The sequence below is a fragment of the Phaenicophaeus curvirostris genome, chromosome 2, assembly GCF_032191515.1.
Source record: "Phaenicophaeus curvirostris isolate KB17595 chromosome 2, BPBGC_Pcur_1.0, whole genome shotgun sequence".
NCBI lineage: Eukaryota > Metazoa > Chordata > Aves > Cuculiformes > Cuculidae > Phaenicophaeus > Phaenicophaeus curvirostris.
In genome coordinates this window covers 106,226,666-106,248,941 of record NC_091393.1, presented here as the reverse complement: position 1 = coordinate 106,248,941, position 22,276 = coordinate 106,226,666, and the positions used below count along the sequence as shown (strand labels likewise).

At 55.1% G+C, this 22,276-nt stretch overlaps 1 protein-coding gene across 4 annotated transcripts in view; it reads left to right on the top strand.

Annotated features, from left to right (window-relative positions):
* Positions 1-22,276, top strand: part of LOC138717082 (cullin-9-like) — a 39,858-nt gene that overhangs the window by 5,126 nt on the left and 12,456 nt on the right. For 2 of the 4 annotated variants that reach the window (XM_069850320.1, XM_069850319.1), the window contains exons 6-33: positions 9,030-9,168; positions 10,824-11,023; positions 11,511-11,895; positions 12,102-12,303; positions 12,586-12,793; positions 12,895-13,088; positions 13,224-13,441; positions 13,568-13,799; positions 14,109-14,214; positions 14,508-14,735; positions 14,849-14,939; positions 15,019-15,190; positions 15,375-15,480; positions 15,802-15,897; positions 15,971-16,146; positions 16,443-16,576; positions 16,656-16,832; positions 17,099-17,214; positions 17,911-18,093; positions 18,439-18,596; positions 18,911-19,121; positions 19,235-19,400; positions 19,540-19,685; positions 19,858-19,975; positions 20,391-20,593; positions 20,674-20,933; positions 21,011-21,374; positions 21,662-21,802. In XM_069850320.1, coding sequence (XP_069706421.1) covers positions 9,030-9,168; positions 10,824-11,023; positions 11,511-11,895; positions 12,102-12,303; positions 12,586-12,793; positions 12,895-13,088; positions 13,224-13,441; positions 13,568-13,799; positions 14,109-14,214; positions 14,508-14,735; positions 14,849-14,939; positions 15,019-15,190; positions 15,375-15,480; positions 15,802-15,897; positions 15,971-16,146; positions 16,443-16,576; positions 16,656-16,832; positions 17,099-17,214; positions 17,911-18,093; positions 18,439-18,596; positions 18,911-19,121; positions 19,235-19,400; positions 19,540-19,685; positions 19,858-19,975; positions 20,391-20,593; positions 20,674-20,933; positions 21,011-21,374; positions 21,662-21,802 — 5,130 coding nt within the window. Of the gene's footprint in view, positions 1-9,029; positions 9,169-10,823; positions 11,024-11,510; positions 11,896-12,101; positions 12,304-12,585; positions 12,794-12,894; positions 13,089-13,223; positions 13,442-13,564; positions 13,800-14,108; positions 14,215-14,507; positions 14,736-14,848; positions 14,940-15,018; positions 15,191-15,374; positions 15,481-15,801; positions 15,898-15,970; positions 16,147-16,442; positions 16,577-16,655; positions 16,833-17,098; positions 17,215-17,910; positions 18,094-18,438; positions 18,597-18,910; positions 19,122-19,234; positions 19,401-19,539; positions 19,686-19,857; positions 19,976-20,390; positions 20,594-20,673; positions 20,934-21,010; positions 21,375-21,661; positions 21,803-22,276 lie in introns of all 4 variants that reach the window. The other 2 variants (XM_069850318.1, XM_069850317.1) reach the window with 1 other exon arrangement.

Genomic DNA, 22,276 nt, shown 5'->3' with positions numbered 1-22,276 from the left:
TAATAAAAGGCGGACTAGGGAGACCATACAGTCCCTATTGGACACAGAAGGGACAACAGTAACAGGGGATGAGGAAAAGGCTGAGGTACTTAATGCCTTCTTTGCCTCAGTCTTTAGTCGTAAGGAGGGTCGTTCCGCCTGTGTACAAACCCAGGAGCTAGAGGAGCAAAATGAGGCTCCCATGATCCAAGAGGAGGTGGTCAGAGCCTTGCTAGCCCGACTGGACAGTCACAAGTCTATGGGGCCGGACGGGATTCACCCTAGGGTACTGAAGGAGCTGGCGGATGTGCTGGCCAAACCCCTTTCCATCATCTTCCAACAGTCCTGGAAGACTGGGGAAGTCCCACTGGACTGGAGGCTGGCTGATGTTGTGCCCATCTACAAAAAGGGCCGCAGGGAGGACCCAGGAAACTACAGGCCTGTCAGTCTGACCTCAGTGCCAGGGAAAGTCATGGAACAGGTGATCTTGAGTGCTATCATGAAGCACATGCAAGAGAACCGGGTGATCAGGCCCAGTCAACATGGGTTCACAAAAGGCAGGTCTTGCCAGACTAACCTGATCGCCTTCTATGACAAAGTGACCCGGCTACTGGATGAGGGAAAGGCTGTGGATGTGGTCTTCCTGGACTTCAGCAAAGCCTTTGACACAGTTTCTCACAGCGTTCTGCTTGAGAAACTGTCAGCCTCTGGCCTGGACAGGCGCACACTCTCCTGGGTGGAAAACTGGTTGGATGGCCGGGCCCAGAGAGTGGTGGTAAATGGTGTGAAATCCAGCTGGAGGCCAGTGACAAGTGGGGTTCCCCAGGGCTCAGTGCTGGGTCCAGCCCTGTTCAATGTCTTCATCAATGACCTGGATGAAGGCATCGAATGCACCCTTAGCAAGTTTGCGGATGACACTAAGCTGGGTGGAAGTGTCGATCTGCTGGAGGGTCGGGAGGCTCTGCAAAGGGATCTGAACAGGCTGGACCGCTGGGCAGAGTCCAATGGCATGAGGTTTAACAAGGCCAAATGCCGGGTCCTGCACTTGGGGCACAACAACCCTATGCAGTGCTACAGACTGGGAGAAGTCTGTCTAGAAAGCTGCCTGGAGGAGAGGGACCTGGGGGTGTTGGTTGACAGCCGACTGAATATGAGCCAGCAGTGTGCCCAGGTGGCCAAGAAGGCCAATGGCATCTTGGCTTGTATCAGAAACGGCGTGACCAGCAGGTCCAGGGAGGTTATCCTCCCTCTGTACTCGGCACTGGTGAGACCGCTCCTCGAATCCTGTGTTCAGTTCTGGGCCCCTCACCACAAGAAGGATGTTGAGGCTCTGGAGAGAGTCCAGAGAAGAGCAACAAAGCTGGTGAAAGGGCTGGAGAACAGGCCTTATGAGGAGCGGCTGAGAGAGCTGGGGTTGTTTAGCCTGGAGAAGAGGAGGCTGAGGGGTGACCTCATTGCTCTCTACAACTACCTGAAAGGACGTTGTAGAGAGGAGGGTGCTGGCCTCTTCTCCCAAGTGACAGGGGACAGGACAAGAGGGAATGGCCTCAAGCTCCGCCAGGGGAGGTTTAGGCTAGACGTTAGGAAAAAATTCTTTACAGAAAGGGTCATTGGGCACTGGAACAGGCTGCCCAGGGAGGTGGTTGAGTCACCTTCCCTGGAGGTGTTTAAGGCACGGGTGGACGAGGTGCTGAGGGATATGGTTTAGTGTTTGGTAGGAACGGTTGGACTCGGTGATCCGGTGGGTCTCTTCCAACCTGGTTATTCTGTGATTCTGTGATTCTGTGATTTCCAGGGATGGGGCATCTATCACCTTTCTGGGCAACCAGAAGTACAGAGTTCCTTCCTTATGTCTCGTATAAATCTACCCTCTTTCATTTTAAAACCATTACCTTTTGTCGTAGCTACACAGGCCCTGCTAAAAAGTCTGTCCCCATCTATATTGTAAGATCCTTTTAAGTGTTGAAAGGCTACGATAAGTTGTCTCTGGAGCCTTCTCTTTTCCAGGCTGAACAAACCTGAACTCTCAGCCTGTCCTCGTATGGGAGGTGCTGCAGCCCTCAGATTGTCTTTGTGGCCTCCTCTGCGCTCACTCTAACAGATCCATGTCCTTCCTGTGCTGAGGACTCCAGAACTGAATGCAGAGCTCCAGGTGAAGTCTCGTGAGAGTGGAGCAGAGGGGGAGAATCAACTCCTTCAACCTGCTGATCACACTTCTTTTGCAGCCCAGGACACAGTTGGCTTTTAGGGCTGTGGGCATACATTGCTGGCTCATGTCCAGTTTTTCATCCACCAGCACCCCAAGTCCTTCTCTTCAAGGCTGCTCTCAATCTCTTCATCCCCCAGCCTGTCCTGATACTTGGGGTTGCCCTAACCCAGGTGCAGGACCTTGCACTTACCTTGTTGAACTACATGAAGTTTGCACAGGCCCACTTCTCACACTTATCCAGGTCTCTGGATGGCATTCAGTCCCTCAGGTGTGACAACTACGTGACTCAGCTTGGTATCGTCAGTGAACTTGCTGAGGATGTCCTCAGTCCTGCTGTCTTTGTCACTGATGAAGATATCAAACAGTGCTGGTCCCAACACAGACTCCTGAGGGGCACCACTTGTCACTGATCTCCATCTGGACATCAAGCTGTTGACCACTACTCTCTCTATGTGACCATCCAGCCAATTCTTCATCCACTGAATAGTCCGTTCATCAAATCCTTATCTCTTCAATTTAGAGAGAAGGATGTTGTTGTGGACCAATTCAAAGGGCTTACAGAAGTCCAGACAGATGACATCCATGGCTCGTCCTTTGTCTACTGATGCGGTCACTCCATCATTGAAGGCCACTATGTTGGTCAGGCAGGACACTTGCCTTTGCTTAAGTCATGCCGGGTCTCTCGGATCACTTCCTTGTCCTGCATGTGCCTTAACAGAGAAGATCTGTTCCATGATCTTCCCAGGCACAGAGGTGAGACTAACAGGTTGGTAGTTCCCAGTGTCCTCCTTTCTGCCCCTTTTAAAAACAGGTGCAATGTTTCCCTTTTTCCAGCCAGTGGAGGCTTCACCTGACTGCTGTGCCTCTTCAAATATCGTGGAGAGTGGCTTGGAAACTACATCAGCCCATTCTGCATCAGCCAATTCCCTTAGGACTCTGGGATGCATCTTGTTGGGTCCCCATGTATGTTCAGGTTCCTCAGGTGGTCACAAACCTGCGACCTCATACAGTGGGAGGGTCTTTGCTCCTCCAGTCCCTGTCTTGTGGTCCGTCTGCTTGAGAGGTGTGGGAAGAGAGATTGCCAGTGAGGACTGATACAAAGAAGTTGTTGAGTACCTCAGCCTTCTCCCTGTCTGTTGTTACCATTTTGCCAGTTGTGTTCATCGGAGGGTGTGCTTCCTTTGACCTTCTTTCTGGCTGTCATACCTACAGAAACCCTCCTTATTAATCTTTGTGTCCCTTGCCAAGTTCAGCTCCAGTTGCGCCTTGGTCTTCCTAACCCCATCCATACACCACTGGGCAATATAGTCTTCCCAGGATTCCTGTCTCTGTTTCCACTGCCTGTGCATTCCATTTCCATTTTGCCCTTTAGTTAGACCAGCAGGTCTCGACTCAGCCATGTTGGTCTCTTGCCTTCCTTTCCTGATTTCTTACACCTGGATATCAAGAGCTCTTGCGTTGTATGGAGAGCGTCCTTTAAGGTCTGCCAGCTCTGTTCTCTTCCCTTGTTCCTGAGTGCAGTTTCCCAGGGAAACTAACGCTTTCAACAGCTGAAAGTTTTCTTTCCTAAAATTCAAGGTCCTGACTTAACTCTTTGCCTGTTCTATGTCCCTTAGGACTGTGAACTCCATCAGTGCAGCCCAGGCTGCCTCCAGTCTTAATGTCTGTGATGTTCTCACTTGCGTTGGTGACCAACAAGTCCAGTAACACATCTGCTCTGGTGGGGCTGTCTATGATCTGTCCTAAGAAGGTATCCTCAATGCATTCCAGGAATCTCCTGGATTGCCTGCAGCTTTTCCAGCAGATGTTAGGGTGGCTGAAGCTCCCCAGCAGGATGAGAGCCTCTGAGTGCAATGCCTCACATAGCTGGAGTAAGAAGGCAAAGGCTTATCCAATAGGCTCCCCGTGGTGGGCATCCTGTAATAAACACCGACTGCAATGACTCCTTTTGTTGGCTTGATCTCTAATTCCTGGCCTAAGGCATTCAGCTCTTGCAGCATCCAGAATATCCTGTTAGTGAATGGGTCAGTGCTGGAGCAGCAGGGCTCAGACCCAGACATGGTGGGGGGAAGCATTTGAGTGCCTTCAAGCCTTTTTGTGAGCATGGGGAGGTGTTTGCTCCTGCTTAGACCTTTTCCTTGAGACTTTCTTCTCAGTCCTGAAGGCTGGGCGCATTGATTGAGGGCTGAGGTTTTGTTTTGACTGTGTAGTGGGGTGCTGGTGGGCTTTGTGTGTTGCTCTCATCTATGCATGGTTATTTCTGCAGGCTTTCTGCTGATCTTGCACTTTGGCCATGCTTTTGACCTTCCAAACACTGCAGCTGGAGGCACAACTGCTTTTATCTTAAAAATCAAGCTTTTGGTGGCTGTCATCCATAAGCAGAGGGGCTGTCTCTGCTCATGTCCTCTCTGTTGTGTTGCCTGCAAACTGGGCTATAGTTCAGTTCATTAAATCTCTATAAAAGTGAGATAGTAACCAGTAAAACGAGAAACTGACCATTGCACACATCGGTGTGTGCCGTATGGGGTTTGTTTTTGTTTTGTTTTGCTTTCTCTCCCCCAAGTAATTTGCAGAAGTGCATACTTTGAGTTTGCAGATGATAGATAAGGAGTCTGAGGCCATTTCAGCTGGTCACGGCTGTACCTGAGGTGCCACTTCAGCCTATGCTCAAAGGCTGCCCTACTTCAAGCTGATTTCTGCAGATATAGATGGCCTGTGAATAGTCTTAAGTGCTGTGCTAGTTCAAAGCTATGTGTTGCTGTTCTTCAAAAATCAATGGCTTGAAAAGCTTCACTCTTGTAATTGTAGAAGTGGCTTCCTAATGCTCTTTCCATATCTCTCTTGCCGTATCTTAAAGTTCATTGCCAAGTTTTCCAGAGAGGAGACAGATGATTTGACATTATCTTCTGAATCTTTGAAGACCACCTTCTTTAAATCAGCTTTCATCTATTGTAAAGCATGAGATTCTCTAGCCGTCTTGGACTACAGCCCATTTTATTTTGTGCAGTGCCATTGTTTTCATTTACAGGCAACCAAAAATTAGCCAACCAAGAACTCTGAATGCTTTTTCTCTTCTCTTATAATCTCTCTTTGCTTTCTTGTGCATAGGGTAATTGTTTGTTTGTTTTTTTTTTTTCCTTCAATCAGTTGCAGATTGCTTCCTCCTTTTCTCTTTATTCAGTGAGAACTGATTTTAGGATGATTTTTTCCAGTCACCTTTCAGTAACTTTAACTTACTGTGGTCCAGGCTCCTTAACTGCCTTCTGGATTTAGAGCACTTCTTGCAGATGTAATTTAAATCAGCAGCTGAAAATGCCCCAGAATGTGCATGTCCAAAAATCATAGAATGGTTTGAGTTTGAAGGGCCCTTAAAGCCTATCCAGTTCTACCCTCCCCTGCTGTGGGCAGGGACACTTTTCACTGCATCAGGTTGCTCAAGGCCCCGTCCAACTTGGCCTTGAACACTTCCAGGGATGGGGGATCCATGACTTCCCTGGGCAACCCGTGCCAGTGCCTCACCACCCTCATCATAAAGAATTTCTTCCCAATGTCTAATCTAGATTTTCCCCCTTCCAATTAAAAGCCATTCGCCCTCATCCTATCACTACATATCCTTGTAAAAAGTCCCTCCCCAGCTTTCTTGTAGGTCCTCTCCAGGTACTGGAAGGCTGCTAGGTCTTCCTGGAGTCTTCAGTTCTCCAGGCTGAATAACCCCAACTCTCTCAGCCTGTTCTCATATAGGAGGTGCTCCAGCCCTTGGATCATCTTTGTGGCCTCCTCTGGACCCATTCCAACCGTTCCATATCTTTCTTATTTTGAGGATTCTACAACTGGACACAGTACTCTAGGTGTGGTCTCATGAGAGAAGGATGCTTCCAGCATTATCCACTTGTGTGGTGATGGATATTACCAGTATGTCCTGTGCAAATGGGGTTTGCCCATCTTATATGCACTCTGTTCTAATCCCATGCTTTACCCTTCATGCATCTAAGCTTTTGGGTTCTGTTGAGCAGATTTCTTGGTCGCAGGTCCTATACTTCACCACTTTCCTCTCTGGTTTAATAATTTACTGTTTGACACCCTGTGCTTTACTGAAATTGACAATTGAAATTGGGTTTTTTATCTAGAATATCAGTTACTTCTGCAAAGAAATCAATGCATCAATCTGTCAAAATTGAAACTTGAAGCAGGTTTTCCTGTTAATTTGAATTTATTGTTTAACACCTTTGGTTTTCTTTCCACTAAAATATACTTTAAAGGTTTGCATACTACTGAAGCCAAAATAGTGAAGCTGTAGTAAGGTTTTATTTAATCTATCCTTTTCCTTAAATTAGAAGCACTAGCTTTAGTGTTTGTCACTCACATGGAAACACCACTTAATAAACTAAATCCTTCCCACTTTCCAGCTGTGCTTCTGGCAGATTACTTGGCACATCTTTCATCTCGCTCCTCCAAAGGGAATTTTCCTTCTCTCTCAGTTGTGGCAACTTGTGAATTTGTATCCTCCTACCTGTTATCAGTTTACTTTGCTTTCTTTTGTGTTTACTCAATATTGAAGTAAAATACCCTTCTAGTTTTGGATGTTATGTAGGTGATTTTTCGTTGCAGGCTCCCTCAATTGAATCCTCTTTTAACCTGGTTAATAACCCTCTTGTCTTTTATAATTCACTCTGTGAAGGTAAATTGCAAAGGAAATAAGTTTCCTACCGATTCTCCCTTTTTCCTTATGCTCCTTGATTTCCAAGATCTGTGTTTTTCTGAAATTCTCTTTTCTATTTCTTATGAGCTTCTACTTGCTTTTACTCTTAATGTGACTGGGTGCTTGGAAAAAGCACCAAGATCCTCTCAGATTTTTCTCCTGTTGCCTATGATGTAGATTTCAGAGGGTTTTTAATTCACAGTTGAGGTGAAGTGTACTGTTAAATCCCATTGCCTTTGTCCAATTGGTCCCTTAAATTCCTTCTCTTCTCTGTTTTTCTGTTCAATTAAGTTGAATGAACTTGCAATTGCTCCATTTTCAATAGCATTCTACTGTGAGACTCACAGTACTATCAAAACCGGATCTAAATGGTAATAAGTATTCAATGGAGAAGTTTGTTGGCTGTTAAATTTGGAAGTACTTAATTTCTGCCACTATTACTGTTCCTTGCCCTCCAGTCTGTCTAGGAAGTTGGGAATGTGCATGCAGTCTTTTTGGGGGTGTTAATTTTCCACGTGCTCTTTGTGTTTCTATCCCTGTATGTGTCTCCACTTATGTGAAAAACTCTTGAGTCAAACTCACTTTCTACAGGGAGATACCAGAAAATCAACATCTCAAAATCATCTTTGCAAGAACATTTGTTGAGGGTTTTTTTTCAGGCTTTTGCTATGAATCTCTCTTTGAAGGGAAATTTGATTTTTATCTCTCTTCCTTTTTCTTATCTTGTGTGTCACACTTGCTTTTTACTGATGTTCATCTGCTGGTGATTGGTGGGGTTGGGTGATGAGGATTACTTCTCCCTGGTTCTTTGTTAAAATTTTTTTATCTTTTACTTTTCCATTCGTTCTGCTTTTGCAGCTCATTCTACTTGGGGCTTGCTGTCAGTCTTCTGTGTGCAAAATGCAAATCCATGTGCATTTTTGACTGTAGCCAGTCCATCCTGAGTCTGTCTCCCACCTCCTCTCATCTTTCCTTTGCTGCTCCTTATTCTGTTGATTTCTTTGCCTCCCCAAAGAAAAAGGTTCACTGTTGTGTCTGGTCCTTCAGCCATATCTTTCAATGACTCCTTTTGAGATGATATTAGATACATTACTAGTTTAGCTCAGGGATTCATTGAAGACTAATTGATGGTGTGTTTCACTCAATTTCCTTCTATATAGCGCTTTCTTAAAGTCTCTCAGCATCTTGCCTAGGGAAGTTGTGGATGTCCCCTCCCTGGAAATGTTCATGGCCAGGTTGGATGAAGCTTTGAGCAACCTGATCCAGTGAAAGCTGTCTCTGTCCATGGCAGGGGGGCTGGAACTGGGTGATTTTTAATGTCCTTTTCGACCCAAACCATTCTATGATTCTATGATTTTCTCTTCATCTGTCCAGCACAATGGAGTCCTAGCGGCACTGTTGTAACTCCAGGAGATCTCACTCAGTGAACCAGACAACTCATATGTTTTTCTGCTGTTTTTTTAAGTTATTGATGTGTTGTACTTACTGTTGCTGAATCCTCCTGCTTAGAAGATTAAATGTAAAAGTATGGCATGAGAAGCCATAAAAAAATCCTTTTAATTTTGAGAGGCAGCTTGGACAAAGCACAGGAAATGGTTGCCTTCTTTGAGACATACTTGTTAAGAAGCCCAAACCTGTCTGAAAGGGCTGGAGAATGAACAAGGTGTAGAAGTAGAACCAATAGAAGAGAAAGTCAGAGTAGAAAAAATAGTTTTCTTTACCTTTGCATTCACCAAGTGCCCCAAGACTCTTTATATACAGTGCATCTGCCTGGGGATAGTGTTGGTTTAGTTCTTCCTTTGTATGCTTTTTGCAAGGCACTTGTGGAAGGGGCATGGTTAACTAGATACACTCCTGTCACTGCTACTGTGCTAGATAAGATCTGTAGTGGTTGCAGGCAAAGTTGGTGGGTTTTTTTCTTAATAAAGATCCAGGTACTACCAGGAAAACAAGTCAGTAAAGATAGTATCCTTAAAAATTAGACAATGTGTGTGTTCCAGTCTGTATACGAATTTGGTGGGCGTCTGCTTGAGTAGAGCAGTGCTTGCTGTCTCCATGCATTTTAGGAAATGGGAGCACAAATGTCACTTGAGGATTGAGTGAATGAGCAAATCTGATCATCTACGTTTGTTTCACCCACAGGTTTTATGGCAGTCAACAGGTCAGATCTCCTGGACGCATTGGCACATGTTGGAGATTATTAGCTTTGGAGACCAGTGGGAAGATATTGCTGCTCAGGAAAAAGAACATAGTCTGATAGAGAGCTTTAATCTAGACACAGGTGAGATTACGTGCTCTGCGTCTGTGGCTATATCATCTCTTCCTGATTCTGTTGTGGCGTATTTTTGAGTGGTGAACTTTATATGGATAGCAGTGACCAGGTTGGATTTAGAAAGCATTGTGAGCTTTTAGTTTGGATGACTGTGTAGAACTGTTTAAATAAATACATGACTTGTGGTTGCACAGCGTATTTTTGAATCCTAGACTTCTGTCATGTTATAGTAAGAATCATCATATAAAAAGCATAAAATTTGATTTAAACTGTGCCTGTCAAAAAACATGTTTGAATTAATGAAACAAAGTGGCAAAATAAGAATGTAGAATTTCTCTGCGATGAAGCAGCTTTACAGACCCTCAGATCCCCTTGCTTATGCGGTGTGGATTTTTAAAAGCATTGACATGGCAACAATTTGTTTAGCTTCATACCACTCACTTCTGGGCAATATGAGCATTAAATGAGCTATTTTCATAAGACATCTAGAGAATCTCCTAGAATCCTTTGATATTGCCCTTGTACTGGGAGAACATAAAAAGTTAAATCCAGACTTCAGGTACCTATTTCTTGTTCAGCATCTGACATGACTCTGGGCTGGGAAACCTGTTGAAGTAACTCCTCTATCACACACGTGATCTTGTAGAACATTTTTTGTGAAGAGTAATTTGGATTTAACTGCTGCAAAAGGCAGGACATATGTAAAATTAGCAACTAATTATCTACTTCTTACTGTCAGTTGAAAACATGGCTTCTTTAATGACTTCTGTGTCTTGTAACTAAAATCTTAACTGCATGTTACTGTGAAGTGGCAGAGTCAAAACAAACTCATTCTACATAGAAATTGAATTGAAAAAGTAGGTGCTTTCTGCTTTAGAGCTTGACAGTTGGATAAATTAGCTCATGTTCACTGACTGCTGGTACTCAGCCATGCCTGCAGTTGTGCTTAGCATGCTTGAGCCTCTTGGAGTGAGTTTGGCCCTTTTCTGTTGAGTTTTGAGGTGGTGAATGTCTCCCACCTTGCATTTGCTGCAAATTGTTGCTTAGCAGATATCAGCAAGTGTTGATTCAGTTCTTATTTTTAAATCACCTGGGGAATATCTAACCTATATAATGGATTTCATTTCCCATTCTTTATTTTGGGTGCATTAGGTAAAAGGAGTGTGGAAACTGCGCAGTCTCATTTTGGATTTCCCCTGTTAGCCAGCAGGAGTTGTTTGGAGAAGAGAGAAGCTCATGGCAGAATTAACTTCCTATGCATTGACTCCTCTAGCATCTTGAGCCAACTCTGTTTCCCCTTCTGCAGCCGCGCGCTGGCACTGTGGATCCTGCTGGTGCCCGGTGTGTGAATGTGTTGCCCTGGCTGGTCCAGGCACTGTGGGAAGAGGTTGAGGGAGCAGTGAGCTAGAGACGCCCATTTTGAGCGTGTGCTTTTTCTGTTCTCCAGCCTAAAGAGGCTAAAGTGAAGATGATTATCCCCATCTCTACAGCTTCTGGGGTCTCCTCCCTCGCTGCCCTCCTGTCACTCTTTTCCACAGCAGGGACAGTGGGGATCTCTTCTGCCCAGACAATCCATGTGAGCTCTTTCCCTGAGGAGTGTGGAATGTGGAGGAAAGGCTGGGGACTGGCAGAGCTGACGGTGTCCTTGCTCTGCTCTCCTGCAGCTGTGCAGCCGTTCTTCTGCAAGCCCTCTGCGGGGCTGTACTCCCTGCCTTACCTGGGGGAGTCCCTGCCTTGCCTGGGGGAGCCGCCGAGAAGCCTGAGCCGTGCTGAGTGGTGGGAGCTGCTCTTTTTTGTGAAGAAGCTGGAAGCACAGGAGCAGCAAGAGATCATCAGTCTCATCCAGCAGGAGCAGGGAGAGCAGGTATGGGCCAGAGCCTGTCGTGGGGAAATGAGAAGGAGGGAGTGAGGGAGAACATTAGGAAGGGGACTGGGTGCGGAGGAGGAAATGGCGAGCATGAGCTGTGCAGGAAGAGCCTGAATGGGGCCGAAATAGGACAGAAATGGGAGGTAAGTGGGGATGGCAAAAGCGTGAGGAGCTGGACAGAGCAAAGGGTAGAGGAGGGATGAGAAGGACAGTCTCCCATGGCTGCCCGGGAAGTGTGGCTCTGTCCAGTGAGATGTTGGGAGTCCGTGGGGTGATTCCGCTGTTTGCGGGTGGATGGTGAATGCAGGTGGGACGTCTGGGCTGGTGGTGGTTGGGTTGGGCACAGCCAGGGGACAGTGGCACTGGGGAACGGCCCTGGGGACCTCTGGCAGGGTGGCCTTTCTGTCCGTCCGGGCACCAGCTGTCACAAGGGCGTGGGCTCTGTGGCGAGTCCATGAAGGATAACTTAAGGCTGTCTGTCCAGCTGTCAGAGGTGGATGAAGAAGCCCTGATCCAGCTGTCAGTCCCTGCGGAGCTGGCCCAGAAGGTGCTGCAGGTCTTGGAGAAGCGGTGCCAGGGCCGTGCTCAGCGTGACCTGCAGAGCTCCCACATCTACACCAAATACTTCCCCCATTGTGGGGCCAAGCAGGATGGCTCAGGGAGCACCGCAGTGTCCTTGGAGGGTGCCGACTGCAGGAGCACTGGCCCTGAAGCTGTGCCAGCCAAGGCAGTGAAGGAGGAGCTTTCCACAGCCACAGTGCGACCCCAAGCCCCTGCTGAGGTGTTGAAGTCAGATTCCCAGCTGTTCAGCGAGCTCCTTGAGAGGGAAGGGCTGTTCTTCCCAGAGGTGACAGAGGAGCAGATGAAAGGTAATCGCCTGCTATGTGCCAGGGCAAGACATGGTGCTGGAGGCAGCTCGGTTGCCTCGACGGAGGGAGGCTCTGGGCAGGGCATGGAAAACGAGGCACCTGGAGGCTGCCTGTCGGTGCTGGGTCTGTGGGTGCGTGGCACCCCGGGAGCTACAGAAGATGTCACTGTTACCCTGACGCCCGTGTCCCTGCTTCCCTGCTGCCAGCGTTGGGCATCTCTGCCGGACTGAGTGAGAGGGGCTCGCTGGCCAAGATTGCAACCGTGGTGGACGTGATCCAGAGCAGCAGCTCAGAGCTGGAACTGCGCTTGGCTGGCCTCAAGCACATCCTGAAGGTCCTGGAGGAGGAGCCTGAGTCTGAGCAGCAATTGGGCAAAAGCCAGGGCAGGCCGGGGACCAGGAGTGTTGGGTGAGCCGTGGGGTGCTGCACGGCCCTCCTGCTGGAGGCAGGGTCGGGGACAGTGCTGAAGGTGGGAGGGAGGTGGCAGTGGAAGTGTGAAGGCCAGTCTGTGCCTGTGTGCTCAGCGAGAAAAGAGGTGGATCTTGTGTCCCCTTGTCGCAGGCAGTGCCATTGCTGGGGTGACCGAGGTGCAGTAGAGCCGTTTGGGCACAGAGAGGGTGGCTGGCAGGGTCCCGGGTGCCAGCGGCAGTGCCAGGAGGCTCCTCCTGAGGCATCTCCTTTCCCATGCAGGGAGAAGCTGGTGAAGGTGGCAGTGGAGCTGCTGAGCACAGAGGTGTCAGAGAAGGTGCTGGTGGTGGTGACGCTGCGGCTGCTGGCCGTGCTCCTGGCGAAGCAGGACTGGCGCGTGCCATTTGCCATGGAGGGCGGCGTGCGGGCTGTGCTGGCTCGCATGCAGCAGCACGCCGCCTCCGCCCTGGTGCAGCAGGCGGGCCTGGCGGTGAGTGCGGCAGAGGGGATGCTGCTGGTGGGCGGCCAGGGCCCTGCTCACCCGGTTTGGCGGAGATCCTGCTGCCTTCCTGACTGCTGTTGACCTTGCAGGCCCTCAGGGTGCTGGTGGGAGCTGTGTCCGGTGAGCCAGGAGGTGTGAGTGGGAAGGCCTTGCCCCTGAGCCATGGAGACGCGCATATGATACGGGAGATCTTTGCCAGCATTGGCTCTGCCTCCAGTGAGGGCTCGGCAAGCCTGCTGAGTGCCATCCCTGCTGCCGTGAGCACCATGCAGAGGGTGCCAGGGTAAGGGTGGGTTGAAGACAGCAGCTGGGGCAGGGGGACCCTCTGAGAGGAGGTGCCGAGCAAGGGAGGCAGGTGGGTGCAGGGGAGGCTCCCTGCCTGCATGAGGAAGGTGCCCGCATCGCTGTGTCCCTGCAGGGGCTCGTCAGGCGTGCAGAACGGCTTGCTGGTGGTGAACATGCTGATTAACGGCCACCGGGGCCTGGCGGAGCAGCTGGTGAACTGCGATCTCCCCACGGTGCTGCAGAGCTGCTGGGGCAACGGGCAGATCACCAGCTGCCCTCACGCGATGCTGGCCCTCAGCGCGATGAACCGCCTCGCAGAGCACCGGCTGCCCCTGGGCCCGGAGGCAGCAGGTAGCGTGCTGCCCGTTCCCCTGCTCCGTGCACAGCCCCACAGATGCTGCTGGCAGAGCCGACTCGCCTGCCAGGGCAGAGCTCCCCGCTGGTGCTGCTGGCAACGCGCTGTCCTTGTCGTAGCAGGCAGCAAGGCCCCGCTGGACCTGAGGGAATTGCAGGCGCTTCTGGGCAGTCTGGAGGATGACGCCTTGTCCAAGGACATGGTGGTGGCCCTGGAGCGGCAGCTCTGCGGAGAAGGCCCTGTCCCCTCTGGTGAGGCGGCCCATCTGCTGCAGGACCAGAGGTGTTTCCGGCTGCTGCTGCGCAGCTTGGAGCTGCTGGGGGCGGAGAAGACCGTGAGCCTGAGCATCCTCAGGTGGGTCTGGGAGGATTTGGTGGGGACTGAGGCCTCTGCAGCATGGGTGTGAGTGCTGGGGGACGTGGTGTGTGCTTGTGGGTCCTGGTGGGGCTGTTCTTCCCCAGGGGCACCTATGTGGATGCTGACTGGGGTATCCTGGGCCATATGGGGACTCAGCAGCACGTGCCTGGGTGCTGCTGCGAGGTGCCTGGGGAGCCTTGGCTCAGTCCCTCGCTGCCAGCTTTCCCGGCAGGGCAGGGAAGCAGGGTTGTTTCTGGCACCATTGTTTGTGTGCCCTGGTCTGAGTGGGCTCTGTCCATTCCTCAGGATCCTGAACAAGTTCCTGGACGGTTACCAGGAGGACGTGCTGCCCTGGCATGAGTGTGTGGAGCCCTGTTTGTCCTCCCTGAGCGCCCACAGCAGCGACCGGGAGGTGAGGGGGCCCCGGGAGTCCCGGTGGATGGGGGCGGCTTTGCCGGCTGTGCCGAGCATCAGCCTGGCCTGGGGTTGGGGAAACGGGATCCCTGCCTGTAGCCGCCCAGCGTGCCGGGAGAGGTGGGCAGCGGGTGCTGTGGTGACTGGCGTGCCCAGCACCGTGCCCGGCCCGGCTCTCGCGGGCACTGCCGCGGTGCCAGGGCTGCAGAGATGGAGCACGGCAGCACTACGGTGCTGGGGCCTGGTGGGTTCCTGGCGCTGGCACAGCCGCTGACGGCTGCTGCTCTGCAGGTGGTGCAGGAGGTGGTTGGCTTCCTGCACCGCCTGGGCACCAGCAGCAAGGACTGCGTGGTGGGGATGTGCCGTGCGGGCACCCGCGAGGCTCTGTCCAAAGCCCTGGAGAAGCACAGCCCAGCCCTGTCGCTGGCGCCGGCCCTGCTCGACCTGGTGACTGACTGTGAGAGGTTCGCCAGCCTCCACAAGAAGCTGACGACCGGCATCTTGGCCGGCTGCATCCAGGTGGGCCTGGGGAGGATCCAGCACGCTGTGGCTCTGGCTCTCTGCCTGACGCAGCAGGGGGCGAGGGGAGGAGGGCTGGGGACCCCCAGTCACAGCCTCATCTTGTCCTGTAGCTGGTGCTGGGACAGATCGAGGAGCACCGCCGAAGCCACCGGCCCATCAGCGTCCCCTTCTTTGATGTCTTTCTGCGCAACCTGTGCCGAGGTGAGTGCAGAGAGCTGGAGCCCCGTGCCCGGCCTGTGGGTGGCCAGGCTGCTGGAGGCTCCGTGTGCTCTCCCCGCAGGCTCCAGCGTGGAGGTGAAGGAGGACAAGTGTTGGGAGAAGGTGCAGGTCTCCTCCAACCCACACCGGGCCAGCAAGCTCACGGACAGGAACCCGAAGACCTACTGGGAGTCGAACGGCAGCACCGGCTCCCACTTCATCACTGTCCACATGCAGCGCGGCGTGGTGGTCAGGTGGGCTGGGGGCTGCGGGGCCAGCAGCCATGTGGGGAGGAGGGGCTCAGGGGCTCTGTGCGAGCCCTTCCCTTGTGTCCCCGTCCTGGGGGTTGCTGGATGAGGGCAGCGGCACGTGGGGCTGGCAGGGGCCGGGGCAGGGAGACGGGGACTGCTGGGGAGCACGGTTTTCGCTGCGCTGCAGGGAGATGAGCATGCTGGTGGCCAGCGAGGACTCCAGCTACATGCCGGCCCGCGTCGTGGTGCTGGGGGGAGACAGCCCGGCCTCCGTCAGAACGGAGCTCAACGCGGTGAGTCCGACACGGGCTGCTCGGGCCGTGGGGCCCTCGGGAGCACTGGCTGATCCTGGCTGTGCCCTGGGAAGGTCTTTCCCTGGTGTGGGGCCCCGGGAGGAGCCCCCGGGGAGGTGGGAATGGAGACTTAGCCTGGTCTGCATTGGGCTGGGGTGCTGGGGCTGTGAGCCAGGAGTGGGGCCCTGGCTGGGGGTGCCCTGTGCCTTCTTGGGGGCTGCGGGGGCACGAGGGCTGTGGCTTTAATGGGGGCAGCCAAGGGAGAGGCAGAGTGTCTGTGCTCGCTGTGTGGTGTGCTGAGGGCTCCCTTTCTACCTGCAGGTGACCGTCCTGCCCTCGGACAGCAGAGTGATCCTGCTGGAGAACATGACCCGCTTCTGGCCCATCATCCAGATCCAGGTGAAGCGGTGCCAGCAGGTAGGGGAGCAGGGCTGGCGATGAGGGGTGCTGTGACCATGCCTGAGGCGCTGAGGGTCACGCTGTCCCATAGGGCGGCATCGACACACGTGTGCGAGGCATCGAGGTGCTGGGCCCCAAGCCCACGTTCTGGCCCATCTTCAAGGAGCAGCTGTGCCGGCGGACGTTCCTCTCCTGCACTGCTCGGGCTCATGCCTGGTGCCAGGAGATCTGCCGGGATCGGGAGCGACTACTGCAGCTCTTTGGCAGGTGAGTTGTGTCCTTGCTGTGCTGCTGCGTCCCTGGTGTCTGAGGTCCTGGGGGGACGGGGCCTCCGCAGAGGCTGGTGCGTCCTGCCCCAGTTTGGCAGGAGACCCAAGACCCAGGGCGGGCCGGGCCTGGGGCAGCGAGGGGCCCTGGCTGCTGGAGGCGAGTGGGGCTGCTGAGCCTCCGTGCGTGGCAAGGAGAAGGGCAGGGAGCGCCCGCTTTGCTCTTTTCCCGTTGGAGTCCCCCGGGCTCTCGGAAGGGGCCCGGCTGCACTGTGCGCTGCCCGGTCGCTGTTGCAGGCTGAATCAGGTGCTGCGGCACGAGCAGGTCTTCGCCGACAGCTTCCTTCCCGACGAGGAGGCGGCGCGGGCCTTGGGCAGGACGTGCTGGGAGGCCCTGGTGAACCCCTTGGTGCAGAGCATCACCAGCCCAGGTATCCCACGCTCTCCCAGGCCCGTCGGCTCCGTGCCGCAGGCTGAGGCCTCCCGCTCTGAGTCTCCTTGGCCTCGCAGACACCCTCGGTGTGAGCCCCCTGGCCTGGCTGCTGAGCGAGTACCTGGAAAGCATGGAGGCATCTGGCCGCGCGGCGAGGCACGGTGCCGTCTTTGGTTCCCGTGTGCGGCGCCTGAGCCAGCTCCTGGTGCACGTGGAGCCTAGCGACGCGGAGCCAGAGGAGGCGAGAGGGCCCGGTGAGCCAGGGGCTGCCCTGCTGTGGGGCTGGGATAGCGGTGGCCGGAGTGCCGGGCTGCGGCCCTGGGGATCGGCTGGGAGCTCTGGGAGGGCCCTGTGGCGCAGGAGGCTCTCGAGGCAAGGAAGGCTCGTGGCCGTGTCCCTGCAGTGGCCGTGCCTCCCTGGCATCTCCGCTGCCATGAGCTGCCAGGGAGAGGGGGAGGCTGCTGATGCTCAGCGTGCGGAGCCTGCCCACGGATCTGAGCACGGGGCTGTCCTGTGGCAGGGGGAAAGGAGGAGAATAACAAGGAGGTGCCGGCCAGGACTGTGCAGGCGTCGGTGGAGAAGGCAAGCAGCCTGTGGGGCATCTCACAGTGCTGGCGCGGCGTGGTGCAGCAGCAGGTAGGGCTTAGGGGCAGCCGTGGGGCTGGAGGGGGCGTGTGGGGCCCCACACTGGGTGGGTAGAGTCGGGAGGGGGATCCGGGAGTGTGGGGAAGGCTCGGGGCTGTATCTGGGCTCCGCAGGGCCAGGAGGGGTTTGGGCACAGGTGTCAAGGCTCAGGTATCAGCCTGTGCTTGGAGCCAGGCTGGTGCTACAGCCTGGGGGATGAGTACAGTGTTGAGTGCTTATTTCCTGCTGGGCCACTGCTGCTGTTGCTGCTGCTCCTTCTGTCCTGTCCTGCCCCGCAGCCCTGCTCCGGCCTTGGGGCTGCGAGCCTGCAGCAGCACCAAGGCCTCTGTTTCCTGGCCAGGACCCAGGCAGTTGGTGTCAGCAGACCAAGGCTGGGGCTGTGGATTGTTTTAAGCTGAAAGAGAAGAGATTTAGATGAGATCTTAGGAAGAAATGTTTCCTGTGAGGGTGGGGAGGCACTGGCACAGGTTGCCTAGAGAAGTCGTGGCTGCCCCACCCCTGGAGGTGTTCAAGGCCAGTTTGGACGAGGCTTTGAGGAACCTGATCCCGTGGAAGGTGTCCCTGCCCACGGCCAGGGGTTGGAACTGGATGGGCTTCAAAGTCCCTTCCAATCCAAACCAGTCTGTGATTAAATGTAGCAGGGGTGCATCCCGCTGGAGGGCTCATCCCTTGTGCTGTGTCCCGCAGGTGCAGCGGTTCCTGGAGGCTGCAGGGCAGACGCCAGACCTTGTGGAGCGATACTGCGGGCTGTACCAGCGCTTGCGTGGCGCCACGGAGGAGCTCTTTGGGCAGCGGGCCGCCTTCGTGCTGGCGCTGGGCCAGGGCTTCGCGGGGGCTCTGCTACAGCTCCCCTTCCTCACCACCCTGCACGTGAGTTGAGGGAGCACGACACCGGCGCCGCGCACGGGCTGGGCAGGCTGCCCCAGCCCACAGCCATGGGGCAAGCTCCAGGGCAGCCGTGTCCTGGCCCTCACCGAGCCATGGAGCCGTGTCCCGTGGCTGCCCTGGACGCCGGTGCCCGGCTGCGGGTGCTCGGTGCTTGTCGTGTCATGGCTGCAGCCCCGACGCGCTCCAGCCTGGGGCTGGTGCCTGGGCAGCCTCATCCCCTGCCCGAGAGCCCGAAGGTTTCCCAGCTGCTCCCCCCAGGGCTGTTCCCCATCCCGGCCCTGCGGCCAAGCCGGTGACCCCCTCACAGCCAGCCCTGTCCCTCTGCAGGTGAGCGAGCAGTTTGCCCGCTACCTCGATGGGCAGATCCAGGAGCTGCTTGGGGCTGTGGGCAGTGCAGGGGCACCGCGGCAGCTGCATCGCATCCTGGAGCCCTTCGTCGTCTTCAGTGGCCTGGAGCTCGCCCGCACCTTCGAGCACTTCTACCGGTGAGGGGTGTCTCTGTGGGACCAGAGGGCCCCATGTGTGCGGTGTGTGGGGTGCAGCGGGGGAGACGCGGCTGGGGCTGGGGCTGAGCTGGGGCTGGTGGCAGTCGTGTTCCTGCTTTGCTTTTCCAAGCTCTGGCGTGTGGGGGTGAGGCTGGGGGGCACGTTCTCTGCTGGCGACAGGGAGGGACTGTGGGGGCTGCTGGGCCCACGCACCTCGGGGTGAGGCGAGGGCCGTGTCCGTCTCTGTCTTCTGGTGGGTGGCCGATGACCACAAGGCTCAGGCAGCCCCTGACCAGACGCTGGTGGCCGTGCAGGCACTACCTGGGGGACCGGCTCCTGGCGCAGGGCCCGTCTTGGCTGGAAGGAGCCGTCGTGGAGCAGATCGGGCTGTGCTTCCCCAGCCGCTTCCCCCAAGAGATGCTGAGCGACTTGGCCGAGTCAGAGGAGCTCCAGCAGCAATTCTACCTCTTCCAGCTGCAGGAGCAGGACAAGCGGCTGCTGGAGCTGGACACGGGCCTGGATGAGGTGAGTGAGGTGAGCGTGCTGGTGGAGTGGGGAGACTGGGGGCCACCCGCTCTCCTCACGGTGGGGGGGATCCTGGGGCCTGTCCTGAGCTGCCTTCGTGTCTGTGTGCCCAGGCAGTGGGGTTGGCCTCGGTGGCAGACGTGCCGGAGGTGAAGGTGCTGGCCTTGTCCCCGCGCTGCTGGCCCGTTTCCCCGTTCTGCTACATGGATGAACCCAGGAGGTTTTTCCCGGAGGCCCTGAGCTACCCTCTCGATGAATTTGCCGACTTCTGCAGGCGCAGTGAGTGTCAGGGCAGTGGGGGCGTGGGAGGGTCTCGCCAGACCCGGTCTCTCCGCAGCAGCTCAGCCAGAAGCGGCGGGAGAGCTGGAGTGGCGAGCGGGACTGTCCCCGTCCCCTGTGCTGACACCGTCTCCGTCAGGGCAGCGCCAGCGGGGCTGGGAGTGCACGAAGCCCCGGCGGCTGCAGTGGACGTGGCTGGGCCACGCGGAACTGCAGTTCGGAGACTGCATCCTGCACGTGTCCACGCTGCAGATGTACATCCTGCTGTGCTTCAACAGCGCCCAGGTAGGAGCGGGGCCGTGGAGCGAGGGAGGCGGTGGGTGCTGGAGCGCAGCGGGGCTGCGTGCTCCCTTCCGGCAGGGTCTCGGGCAGTGGCCGGGGTGCAGCCCCACCGCCTTTGGCCGGGCTGGCGGCTGAGGGTGTCTGGGCTGCTGTTCCCTCCCGTGCTGCCCTGCAGGAGGTGGCTGAGGAGGCCCTGCTGCAGGCCACGGGGCTCCCGGCCGACCTGGTGCACCACGCGCTGGCGCCGCTGACCCAGGGCGAGGGCGTCCTGCTGCGGAGCTGCACGTCGGGAGGTGAGCGTGGGGCTGGGGCACCCGGGGAGGCGCTGGGCTGAGCCCCAGGTGGGTGTGGGGTTCGGTACGTGAGCTTCTAGGGGAGGCAAGTGGGTCAGGGCGAGTGTGTGGGTGCTCGGGACGTGGGTCTGCGTGTGGGGCTGGGGCCTGAGGCCGTGAGTAGGGCCAGGCATGGGCTGTGGGCTCTTGGGCTCGTGAGGGGCTGTGGCTGTGTGGGGCTGGGCCTGGGGCTGGGCGCGGGTGGCGGGGTCTCCGACTGCGTGTGGGGCTGGGGCCATGGTTGTGGAGAGGGACGGGGCAGAGCCCTGTGAAGGTGCCAGCGGGAGGCCCAGGGTCAGGTCCGACAGCCACACGTGTGTCTGGGGGCTCCTTCAGGACCCAGCTCCTGGCTTGGCTGACCCCGGGCCGGGTGTAGCTCCAGGTGTGCTGCGGCTGAACCAGGCAGCCCTGGCCCGTGCCTCCGGCCGCCACCTGAGGCTGCTGCCCCGGCAGAGGTACCTGCGGGCGGAGAGGGCTGAGGCCAGTGCCCTGGAGAGGAAGAGGAACATCCTCTGCTGCCTCATCACCCGCATCCTGAAGTCGGAGAAGCAGCTGCACATTGACAACCTGTTGTTCAGGGTACGGAGGGCTTGGGGGGCGACGAGGGGCTGCCCGGGTGCTGCGCCGCGCTGCAGCGTGGGGCACCTTTGCTGCCGTAGGTGATCGACGCCTGTCAGAAGGGCGAGCTGGGGCCGGGGCTGCGGTTCCTGAGCTTCTGCTGCCACAGCGTGGACGTGCTGTCCTGCATCCTGCACCTGCTGAACCAGGGCTACCTCCGGCGCCAGGAGGAGAAGCCTCACGTCTTGGAATATGTCTCTGCCGAACCCACAACACCTCCTGGGGGCCAGGCACAGATGGTTTTCCAGAGCAGGCCAACACAGGCAACTCCGGATGAGGACAGCGTAGACTTCCTGTATCGGTAGGGATGCATGTCACCAGGTGTGGAGGGATGTGCATCTCTGCTGTGTATGGACATGACACCTTTCTCCATGTCAGGTTGAATCCTGGCATAGGCAGGTCGGAGGAGTTTCTCATGGCAATGCTGCAGCTGCCAATGGGGCACACACTTAGTCCAGAGGAGGCGAAGCTGCTCATGAACCAGACAGTACAGCAGGTCCAGGATACTCTGAGCATCCCAAACGATGTTGCTCGGCACCTCCTCATGCACTGTAGGTGGAATGTGGATTTCCTGATCCAGTGCTACATGGAGAACCGTGAAACCCTGCTCATCTCCTCGGGACTGCAAGTGCAGGATTCCCAGCCTCCCCCCAGCCCAGGAAGCCACTGTCCAGTCTGTGTGAACCAGCTGTGTCCCACTGAGAAGCCACCCACTCTCTGCTGCATGCACTACTGCTGCAAGGTGATGGTCCTGGGATTCTTGATTCCTGTAAATTGGTAGGAATTGCTGCTGCCTGGTTGGAGCAGCTGTTCTTTATCTGAAGCTGTTACAAGGTGATTTTCACAGAGCTCATACATTCTCTTTTCTCAGCTCCCTTGTTTGTTGTGATCCTTCAGCTCCTGATTACTCTGATCCCACTTATCCACAGTTTGTGGTGGCTTAGTGCACCTGCTGCAGGGTGGTTTCGGCTTCCTGGGTTTCGTGATCCAGGTGGTTTAGCTCTGATCTCTTCTCTTCTGTCTTCACAGCCCTGTTGGAGTGAATATCTCATGACTCGCATTGAACAGAACATGATTGTCAACTGCACCTGCCCCATATCCGAGTGCCGTGCACAGCCAACTGCAGCTTTCATTTATTCCATCGTTTCCTCTGAGGAGATTATAGCCAAGGTGAGGTAGGAGAGGTGGTTACTGGGTGTCCAAGCTCTGCATCACTTTGGTCAGCACTAGCAGATAATCTTGCTGCTGCTATTCCCTTTCCTAAGACTGATCGTGTGATAATTGAGGCAGACCAGATTTCTGCCCAGTGGTGTCTGTTGTCTTTGATTACGGTTAATACCGTAGCATAACATGACATCTAAACATATCTCCAGCAAATAACGTTTCAGGTGCATCCTTAGTTGATGACCAGCTAACTGAGAGCTCGTGACAAGTAACCTTTGTTGCTGTGCTGGAAACAGTTGTAAAATCTAGGGCAAATGAAGAGAAAACATTTGAGCAATTTCATTTTATCACCCCAATGTCCTTTCTCTTCCATCGGTCTCTGGGTTTGAGCACCTCAGGCTTTTGTGAAGATGACAAATCATACTTTATCTTTACTCTAATTAAGTCTCTGTGAGTTCTACAGACTTCTTTAAACCAGTC